Source organism: Anneissia japonica, unplaced genomic scaffold (genome assembly GCF_011630105.1).
Source record: "Anneissia japonica isolate Jap-2015-1 unplaced genomic scaffold, ASM1163010v1 scaffold24_len2511860_cov200, whole genome shotgun sequence".
In the NCBI taxonomy this organism is placed as follows: Eukaryota; Metazoa; Echinodermata; class Crinoidea; order Comatulida; family Comatulidae; genus Anneissia; species Anneissia japonica.
Window position 1 is genome coordinate 2,074,922 of NW_022730786.1, and position 11,928 is coordinate 2,086,849.

Here is an 11,928-nt window from a genome sequence, read left to right on the forward strand (position 1 = left end):
GATATAGGTTGTTGGAATTGATCCTGAATCAAAAAGTAGCCAATCCTCAGATGGTGTGATTCTACAGTATAGAAACATTTGTTATCAAGTTCCAAAGAAATTGATTATGATCATTGATATCCGTATTGTCATGTTTAGTTATTATGTCTCTTGCCCTTTAACAACTATTCTGTTCTGTACAATAGGTTTTATTTTTTTTTTTAGGCAAGAAATTCTTGCAATAACTACAATAATGAATGTTTTCAAACATGTGTTAAACTTTTTTTGCAAAATGTTTAAAAAAAAAAAATTTTTACTGACAAACTTGTTGCCATTTGTTGTCTTACTATTTCATAAAATGTATCTCCATATCTTAATTTTGCATGAGATTCTTCTACTGTATAATGACAATTTTGTATAGAATTACTATCTGATTTTGGATTCTCTCACAAACTATTTGAATGTTGTTTACATAGTTTTTTGCAATTATATTTTTGTTGTTTATTAAAAGGAAAGGCTGTCTGACTTATAAACTGTTACTTAATCTCCGAGGAATACAATATAATTTGATTTATTTTCAAATTATCTTTGAATCCAACATTACTTTAAAAATTAAATTAAAAATTTTGATGACTTGTTCTCATAGATGTTTAGATGTTGTTTATCTTGGTTGTTATGTTAATTATATCTTATTGATGCATCCCGAGGGGACACTATAACAGGCATGATATATTATTTGTTCATTAAAATCCAATTACATTATGTGGATGCATTTATTTATTAATTTATTTGCTAAAAACATGTAATGGAGAAACAGTTTATGGATGTTGGCCAGGATAGCCCTCTTCTCCCTGCCCCCTTTTCCCACATAAAACATAAATTAAGTATGTGTTTTCACTGGAGTGCTGAAACATTTATAAGCATAAATATTTTATTTTTACTACTTTACACTTCTGTGGAAATATTTTTATTGTTTATTAGTTCAAATGCTTGCCACAAGAGACTTAAATTTAATCCTAAAGATTATTCTCAAAACTAAAAACTACAGCATAGAAATACACCAATGAAAATCACTAAAAATTATCCAATCAAAATCTAACGAGACCCAACAATAGAATACAGTATAATCAATAGCAATAATTAAAACCTTACCAAGCATTAAATCTGCAGTAGCTGTGACAACTTAGATCTCCTAGAACTAAGACTGAAGTATTTGTTTTTTAGTAATGCCAGGGTAATGCACTAGTATTCCCTTGGCTTTAGCTAGGCATATAGGGCCAAAGTGAATTTTTGATTTAACACTGATGGCCAGACTCAAACTTTGTTGTTTCCAGTGCTCTACTTATATACCGCTTTATTCTCAGTTTTAATTTACTTTTTACAGATGATTGGTGTCAGGCCGTAAAAATCAAGGTGTTTTCTACAGTAGCCAAAAATGGTTGGCTGGCCTGCACAAATAGGGTTTTTAATTCATTTCCGTGGGCCTAAAAAAATTCACTGTTGGGCCGCATATGGCCAGGCCTGTGGGCCGCACTTTGTTCATCTGTTTCTGTACACTGTATTTGTGTCCGACCCAACATTTCCTTGTTCAAGTAAATCTTGTCATACATTTGATGTTTCTTTCCATGTACGGTATGTCATGATGTCAGAGAATGTTTTACATCACATCAAGCCTGATTAAACTTTTTCTATTGGGTTTGACACTCTAAAATTTTATCACATGCTTGGCTGTACATAATGCGATTTAATTGAGAATCTCATAGTTATTTTTTTAATGTGAGTTTCAAATGTTCTTTATTCATATTTGTAAAATTTATATTGTGGTTATATATTTAACATACCAAGTAAGTTTTGGCTCCATGTATACATTTTCTATTGGGTTTGACACACTAAAATTTAATCACTGGCCTGGCTGCACAAAGTGAGATTAATTTATAGAGAATCTCATAGTTAATTTCCTGTCTATGAGTGGCAAATGTACTTTCTTTAGACTCTTGGAAAAATATTGTGGTTGTTGCTCTTTTACCTGTGAACGCTTCTACATTTCACTTTGTTGGCTCCTTACCAACATCATGTCAGAGAGACAGAACATAAGATATGTACAGTCGGCCACACTTAGCACCCTTGGAGGGCATAACTGAACGTTAGCTGTCATCGCAAGACTTCTCAGGATTTATCCGGACAAGGAACTACATGATACGATCCGCCCACGGAAGTCTTAACGGAAGGGGGAAATTCGAGATGAGTTGCAATTGTGACACCTGAATTGGCATAATTACTGTTTTCACATGCTTTTACTAAAAAAGAATTATGATAAACATTTCACAACTGTCAAACTTATTTATTTCAACTACAGTGTTTGGATGAAACACAAATTTGGCAATTGGGGGATTTTAAAAACATTTGGCAAACCTGTAACAAATTATTTGCAACATTATTATTATTGTATTTAATAATAATAAAATGTTGGACTTATATAGGGCTTAATGTCAACAAAGCCTCTAAGCGCTTTACATTATTATGGTACCCCTAGTCATTGGATCAAGCACATATAGGACAGATACACTGTACTTAGCTCCCTATGGAGAATTCCATAACGTTGCAGCTGTAATCAGCACATTTTGTGTTTGAACCTACCAGGTACCCACTTGTACTATTGGTTGGAGAGAGGCAACTGTAGATGAAGTGCCTGAGGACACAAGCGAAATGCATAGAGAGGGATTGAACCCCTGATCTCAAGGTTCAAAAGCAGAACCGCAATGATTGCGCAAACCGCTCCTTTTAGTTGTTGAATTATTGTTGAATCATGACCTACAAATGCAAGTACAACAACTGAAAACAAAATATAACAGAAGAGCAACAGATTAGTTTGTATAGTTAAGTTTTAGCTTTTAATTTGAAAATCATATTGAAAAAAATATTCCTGTATCGTCATTTCTTAAAATTTTGGGAATTAAATTATGGGAAGATCAATCAATTCTGAAATGAAAGTTTACATTGAATATTTCTTGTAAAAAATTTGAATGTCTTTCAATTTGGTGTTTATAATCTTTCCAAATCACAAACGTCACTTAAAATTATCGCACAATCTGATGGTCTCAATCAATGTTTATAAAAAAATATTGTTTGAAACGGAAATTTAAAAAAAAGAATGAGTTTCCGTAATAACTTTATATGGCAATAAATCTGTTAGTTGAGTCTAAAGGGACAAGAAATTCAAAATCTTGCTGAACTATTGAAATGAAACAAAACAATCTGTATTGTACTGTACAGTATTAGTATAGCTACTTTATATGTTTGTGATTTTAATATGTTCTATGGATAAGAGTGTAATTCTTTTTTTAAGAATAAAAATCAAACTCAGTTTGAACAGCTATTGAAAAATTTTTCATGGTAAAATTTAGTATCATTAAAGCTTTTTGGACGCAGAGTATCATAGTAGAAGTAGTTCAGGTTTAATTTAAACTATGTTCCGCAAACCTGAAGCATTTATCAAAATCACATATGACAGATTTGTTCAGGATGAATTCAGTTAGGTTGTTTTCCAGTAGCAGGAAAAAAAAAATATGTCAATAAAAACTGTGCAAATTTCTTTCATCATGAAATGCCAGTGCATAACTGAAATGTTCATTGCACATTTTTTGCACCCAAAAATTTCAATTTTAATTGTATTATAGTAATATAAATAACAGTTAGTAAACAAATTGTGATACATTTCTTGCTGACATATATGTTGATTTCTTGAAGATTATGATGAAAGTAGTAACAAATTAATTATGATACGGGTACACTGTGTGTATGGTTTTAATATGACCAACTGCAATGGGAATATAATGATAAACAGTTAGAGACAAGAGTCTGTTTACAAGTGTCACCGTTGATTCGTTGTAATTAAAATTGAGCAATGATTTTGCTTAATTTATGCTCATACTCCTAGTGAGTCTAGCCATGTTTTTTTAGATATATGCTTTATTTCCCCTTCCCCCAAATAAGCAAGTGATATGAAATTTATACTATCAGAACTATTGACTTAAGCCCATATATAGTAATAATGTGCCTATATATGGTAATGATGTGCCTATATATGGTCATGATGTGATGTCATGTTTTTTGTCAAATAAAATTTGATGGTCTGAACAGGGCTTTAGAGTAATCATCATTTACATATTGTAAATGAAACTGGTACTTAAGCTGTGTTTGCATTGGATTAACATTGTAGGTGCAGTTTTCGCAAAGCGGTTTCAGATCTACTTCTCAACCTTGAGGTTGGAAGTTCCCTCTCTGTGTATTTCCCTTGCGTCCTTAGGCAAAGTGCTTTACCTGCGGTTATCTCTCTCAACCCAGGAGTATAAATGGGTACCTGCTAGGTTCAAACACAAAATGCACTGATTAAACTGCAACATTTTGGAATTCTGCTGAGGGAACTGAGTATGTGCTTATCCAATGACTGGAGGTAATAAATAATGTAAAGTGCTTTAGAGATCTTGTTGGCATGAAACGCTATGTCTAACAAATTATTATTATTAAAGAATTAACTTCATTTGACAGTTTTAAGTCACTAATCAAGATGCACCTTTTTTAATAATCTCTTTTTGGAATGGAACAGTGAGCAACAAATGTTGGAATTGCGCCATATAAATGGAAGGATTAATTGAATGATAATGTTAATTTTGACCAAAGTGAAAAATACTTTAAATTCACTTCGATCAAATCATACCACTTTTTGTACTTGGATGTCATAAGTAAGTACATTAAGAACAAACACTTATAATAGAACAGGAACACGTATAATACTATACATTGAATCGAATGCTAGATGCAAACCATACTCGGCTCCCTGGGAGAGTATTCTGTATTGTTGCAGCTAGCGATCGATATAAAACGCATTGCCATTGGAACATAGAGTACAGTACCAGGTACCCATGTATACTCCAGGGTTGAGAGAGATATCATGGATGAAGTGCCTAATCCAATGACACAGCCAAGCTGCCAGCTTCTATCTAGCACCCTTGATCTCCAATGGACTTAAGCCCCACCCCTTACATATTGTCACTAAGGTGAGTTACCTTAGACAGCATAAACATGTAAACTTCCTTTTTTGTAAAAAATGCAAGTACTCCTACAGTTGCTATTAAATAAGATGTTTGGATTGGTCAGTTGTTAACTTTGATTGGCACTCTGGGAAAGCCCATTGGAAGCCCAAATCTTTTCCACTTGGGTACGTATTCACTCATATATATTAATTTTACTGTACAATCTGCTTTAATGCAGACATTTTAGGCCTTGTCTGTATGCCATTCTTGCTTGTTTTTAACAGAATATACTACTGCAATAACAAAAATGTATTAGTAAATTAAACTAGTGACTCATTTGATTGTGTTGAGGGCAATCTTATGTAAAATGTCTTGGCACCGATTCAGGATCACCCTTGTTTACAATGTAAAAAAAACTCCATTTTTTAAATATACATGAAGATGGGTACCTAGAAATATTTGATAGATTACTTTGATTGACAGTTGATACTAGCAATGACAGTGCTTGTCATTTGCATGTATTTCCTTTGCAACCTTCAATTTTATCTTGTCTTTTCACTTTCATTTCTTGGTCGAATAAGAGAAATCAGATTTAAATGTGATCAACTTTGATATTGGAAATTCTAAATTTTATTGTAATTTTCCCAGTATTCTCTGTATTTCAGCCTCTTATTAGAGTATTCAACCTGCAGAGTGACAAACTCACTAGGAAACTAACTTGTGTATGGTTGATAGGTTTGGGGTGGGGGTGTTGGTGATTGTACACAATAATACTAGTTTTGCCAAGGTTTGCCTATTTTTTATTAAACATAAATGGTGCCTTGAAGAAACAAGAAACTCTAATGTGGTTAAACTTATCAGTGTACTAGAAATTCAACCAGACATGCATTACTTAAAACTATTCTAGACTGAAATCTAAAACTTAATTCAAGTTTTACCAATATTAACCCTAAAATCACCTTGGTCTACTCTAGGGCTTTAATTGTCATTTTTTAGTCGATGTTTTACTTATCTTAAGTTTTTTTTCGTGTCTATTTTCAATTTGAAGTTACCTAAAAGTTTGACAGTTTTCATCCTTCGTCCATGTCATGGGTTATCGTTCTCATCTTCCTTTGCTGACTGCCCATTCATCACTTCTTATCAGTATATGAATTTTTGTCACTTATGATTCTCTAAAACCTCGCATCCAACTCTAGATACTGACAGTGGCGGCGACAGCAGGGGGAAAGGGCCATTTCCCCTCCCCCGTGTATAAGAGACAGCGAAAAATCACAATTCGTCAGGGAGAAAAAAAATTATATGTATTTGCTACATATTTTCTACTATCTATCTATAATATATTGATTAAATAAGCCTCTGAAACCCCTAAATTGTCATATTTTTTAGGGGCTTTGGACCCCTGGAACATTTTGAGCAATGACTGACCACGCCCACTTTGGGCCACCTTAGCATATTTTCCCTCTAAATTTTACCTTGCGCTGGGGCTGCCAGTGGATGCTGAGGTTATTTTTATCATTTTCTATTTGCAGGACTAAACCAGATATATTTTTATATCAATTCTATAATTTTTCAAAATTGGGATCACGTCAAAAATGTGCTGCTCTGAAACCCTAAGAAATGTTACCATAGTGCTGTTTTGGGTTATTTATTGTATTATTACCTTCATGGAGATTACTAAATTCTATGAGCTTGTCATTTATATTTTGAAAACTCTTTCAGAGGATGAGAAGTCTTCAGAGGAAACATTGAATAGTACCCTGGACAGCTCCATGGATGCATCTTGAAGGATTATTAGAGAAGTTTTGATGGTGGAACTTGCTCTAGCAAAGATCTATGGACACTTCTTTGAAGTATGGATGGTCACATGTAACATTAATAGTGTACCACTCACCTATGAGTGCTTTTCAGTTTGGAAACTGATTCTTTGAAAGATCTACTGTATAGAGACTTCTTTAAATTATGGTCTGTCTGGTTAATTAGTATTTATGACGGCTAAGGTGACAGAACCAGAGTTGGAAAAAGAGGTTCACCTTCTTTCCTGGCAACAAGCAAACAATCTCTAACTATGAAATCGTGCCACAAATGGTACAGTAAATAAGGAAACAACCCAATGTTTCCACCTTGGACCTAAGGTCCTTGATTGGCACTTTGCATCTCACAGCAAAAACATTCAATGTCAAATATTGTAGAGAATGTGACAAAAATCTAACAGAAAAACTTTAGGGAAAAAAAGCTCTTCGGAAATTTAACATTTTAAAAAACTTGTATGGTCTCATGGGAATTGACACTGATGAAAGGTTTTTGAGGGAGTTTAAAATCTTACTGAACTAAATTGTCTGAATGCGTATGATAGTCTGCAAATACTCACTGTACAGACAACCTTGATCTGTATCACAGACTAGATAATAAATTGAAAAATTTAAGCAAGAAATGGCAGAGTTTTCAGAAAGATATCTCAGAATCATAATATCAATATCAATGACTCATTGGTGTCTTCGGAGTTTTCATATCGTCTCTAGATAATTTTGTTGTACAAAGTTAGGACATATATTGTAAACAGCTATGATGGAAGTCTTCATTATATGTGTATACCAAGAATTTGTTAATAAAATGACATGTCACCAAAGTTTATTGTGATAGCTATTTTGTTTCAAGTATTAGAGAATTAAACACAAATTAAAGAATACTACTTATTATTTTCTTCATTATTTTATATTATAATTGCTACTATAATTGTTTTTGTAGTATTATTGTTGGTGTTGTTGTGTTGCTGTTGTTCATGCTGTTGTTTGCTGTTCTGGTTTGCTGTTCTTGCTGTTTTTGTTGCTGCTGCAGCTGCTGCTGTTGTTGTTGTTGTTCATGTTAATGCTGTTGTTGTTCATGTTATTGCTGTTGTTGTTGTTGTTGCTGTTTTTGTTGTTGCTGCCGCTGTTGCTGCCGTTGTTGTTGCTGTTGTTGTTGCTAATGTTATTGCTGCTGTTGTTGTTGTTTTTGTTGTTATTGCTGCTGCTGTTGTTGCTGCTGTTGTTGTAGTTGCTGCTGTTGTTCATGTTATTGCTGTTGTTGTTGTTGTTGTTGTTGTTGTTGTTGTTGTTGCTGCTGCTGCTGTTAATGTTATTGCTGTTGTTATTGCTGCTGTTGTTTCTTGTTGTTGCTCATGTTGTTGCTCATGTTGTTTTCTGTTGTTGTTGCTGCTGTTGCTGTTCTTGCTGCTGTTATTATTAGGCCTATTTCTTTAATAATAATAATCATCATCCTTGAATTAATTTGAAATTCCATTATTAGAAAAAAGCAGTTGTCAAGTGCTTCCTTTTGTGCTCTGTCAAAATAGATTCGCACTTGCTTTTTTTTTTATATACAGTATTTGAATAAAATACAAAATGCGCCACATAACATCGAATTTTTAGAATGGCTCGCTAGATCATGCGAGTAGTTTAATAAAGATGTTGTAAATGTAGTTGCCTTTAGAAAGAGCCGTCTTTTAAAACTTCAACGAACCATCCTTATATAATGTTTTATCCCTGTAAAATCATTTTGGTTTTATATCTTCTCGTTAATTTGGAAAACGCCCAGAATATAATTATCGTTTATTATAGATTGGTTCTGTATTATTCTAATACATGTTTTATATAAAATTTGATTTAAAATCATGTAAAAACAATCAAGTGAGTTGGACAGGAAATCAGAAACTAAATATATACACTAATCCTACAACAGCTGTCCGAAGGCTCGTCTCCGTGTCAGTGGTTACTAAGTATTTGTTATTTGTTATGTGGTGATAAAACATTGGAAATTTTCTTAAACTTAATCCTAATAATTATGTAGGTTGCGCGGCCACAGGCGGTTGTTGTATCCTAAACTAGGCTTTGCACACATAATGTAAATTGTGCATGCGATGATATTATGAAGGGAAATGTACTCATTGATAAGCTAGCTTACCGCCAATCAGTGTTAAAATAACAAGCAGTATGCTAACTCGTGGGAATAACGTTGTACCGCTTGGTACGTATTTGTACGCGATTTTCGGTGCGTGATGCAGAATAGAATGTTTATTTTAGTTGTTACATTGTATTTAATCTCCAAACAAAAGAGATATGTATAACCTCCACTAATGAAACAAAATATTATTATTAAAGATATACCAGAATCTCATTAAGATGAAAATAAATGTCTAAAATTGCAATGGAAGCACCAGATTATTTTAGAAAAACGTCATGTGATTGTTTAATTAAAAGTATTCAATAAGTTATGAACCTAATTGCACGACACTAATTAGAACAATTAAGTGTTTGCTTTATCTTGAAACATTTATTACCAGCAAAGTTCCAGAATATGAGAATATGAAGCGGTAATATTTATGAGTCGTCAATAAATATTATTTATTGACGAAATGAAAACATAATAATCATTCTTTGTTTCATTTAATAAAAAAGTATTTCCCCCAATTCTCTACCGGGACATTGTTGATCAGTCTTTCATGCTCAACCACCCTCAGCAGAAACCTCCTGAATCGCACTCAGTTATAGCACTTCTTGACCGGAATGTTTTAAATTTGCTTACTGTTTTCGCTCCATTTCAAACATTTTCTGCAAGATATTATGCTAATATTAACTGTATAGGTGTGTGATTTTGATAATTAAGATTACTTCTCATTTCCCCAGCACAACGTATAATTTTCCTAGACATATAAATAGCTTGATGACTTTTAGTTCTCATTGTTTTTTTACATCATTAATACTAGGCCTACGGCTATCTTTTAACTTTAATTTTATAATTTTCCTCATTTCCGTTCAATTAGTTGTATCCTAGTTAGAAATCTCCGCGCCATCATAATTTTCATTCCTTTATCGTTTATTGAACTGCAGTGATTCACACCATATTATCTGTCTCTTATACACATCTGTGCTGTTTTGGGTTAGACGAACTAATAACACAAAAAAGCCTAGGCCTAGCCGAAGTTGAATTATGGGCGGAGAGACGATATTTTCGTGAGTTTTGGCAAAAATAAAAACAAAAATGGTCGGTGATTTTTGAGATGTGTATAAGAGTGCGACGTTACACCTGGCGCCGCCTTGCTAAATTGTGGCCAGGTGCGAGTGAACTAATAATAAAGAAAAGGTGATATCGTGACTGCGCAGTATTCAAATGTGTTCACCTGGGGTATTTGTGTACAGGTGGTACGCTGAGAACGAGAAACATCTTATATCTTATGATGAGACATTCAGCTACTGTCCAGGTTGATTTGTTATGTCATGATGACATGTGGTTGGTCTCAATGTGTCCATGTTTCTTTTTCGTTTCTACATGTTTCTTTCAGATTGTAAACTTATTTACTATTTAGCTGTCATTCCAACGCTTTTGATTAAAATCTGTATGTCATCCCATATGTCCGCGAATGGTTCGCCTCAATCCGCTCAAGTGTCTTAAAAGTGGAGAGATTGGCGACTGCTGGATTCGCGTGATGATATTCCCGTGTTTTTAATCTACTGCAATTAATGAATAATTTCGCCCGTTGACGCGCCAAGTTCCCAAGCGATGAAAGTCGTTCGCACGTTGGCTGATGCTTGAGTTAAGATGTTTCTATATATCTGTTTGAATATAATGCCCAATCACTTTTCACCTATAGTCAGTTGGCATTTTTACGTAATATTAATTACATTAGCTTTTCATAACAGTATGCGCTAATATAGTACAATTAGGCACATGTTGTGGATATGTTCTCTTGATGGAATAAGTTAGTGGAAATGTAGTTTGATTTATGTATCGTTTTAAGCCAATGCATGGACTAGCTCGTATTGTAAATCCGTTCGCTAGTAACGGTCACTTCTTGTATGAGCTACCTACCGGTACAAGTTATTTTCGTCCATTCACAACGTGCGCTGTTTGAAACAGTACATTGGTAATGCCCTATTCATCTCGAAATATGTACTGGAGTCTTTATGGAGTCTTTATGAGTCAATTATTTATAGTACCCTAGGCCTACAGTTTTTAGTCCGTATCTGAGAAGACTTGTCCCCTACCAGAACCATGAGTTCTCGAATCAGCGACGATAGTATGGCAACGCAGTGGCGGATTCAAGGGGATAGGGGTGGGGGCATCCCCCTAAATTATTCAAAATTTTAAAAGAATAGAGATATAAAGAAACTAATATTTAAGTTTAAGTGTTAGAGATGCGGTTTCCGGCCATTTAGAGGTGCCATAATCACAAATGTTCTTACCTCAGCCCCAACCATAGTGAGTTGAGGTGGTATATATTCTCCATCGGTGAAAGTACCCCCCCCCCGGGCCCCTCTATTTTCAATTCCTGGATCCGCCACTGCAACGCGGGTAGTTAGTGGTGTCCTGACTTAACCAATCGGGCAATGTCTGGACCGTCAACCAGGATGTCCTTATACTAGATTATCTGTTTTTTATTTTTTAATTAATATTTTCACCGCCTAAACCTCTGAGGATTCACTTGCCCTGGGACCTGACCCCAGAGATGTTAGCTTACGCGGTGGCGTATCAATCGGGGGCGTGGGGGACAATAATAAGTTTGTGCCCTAAAACCATCTCACCAGCCCATAACCCCCAACCCATTAAATAACTTCGATTACGTAACGGAATTTTCCTACCAGTTCAATATTCTGTTTTCCATGTACTTTATAAAGAAACTAAATTAATATTAGAAAACATTATGTTATAATATATGTTTAGACCTAGGCAGCCCGGAATTTTATTTCAAGGATAATAGGCCTATATGCAATGTTGTTCAGATAAATTCGAGTTTGTCTTCTACATAGGCCTACATGTAGCCTCTTATTAAAATCAAAATTTGCTGTTGATTTTTATTTCGTATTGGATAGTGTGGTCAATTGTATTGTACCAGGAGGTGCTGTGTACGTGTCTGCGTTCTTTCTGATGCTTAAGTCCTATT

The 11,928-nt window shown here is 34.3% G+C and overlaps 1 protein-coding gene across 1 annotated transcript in view; it reads left to right on the forward strand.

Annotated features, from left to right (window-relative positions):
• Positions 1-7,639, forward strand: part of LOC117115076 (THO complex subunit 7 homolog) — a 24,218-nt gene extending 16,579 nt beyond the window's left edge. The window contains exon 7 of the mRNA XM_033258739.1: positions 6,732-7,639. Coding sequence (XP_033114630.1) covers positions 6,732-6,796 — 65 coding nt within the window. The 3' untranslated portion in view covers positions 6,797-7,639. The remainder of the gene's footprint in view (positions 1-6,731) is intronic.
• The last annotated feature ends 4,289 nt before the right edge of the window (positions 7,640-11,928 follow it).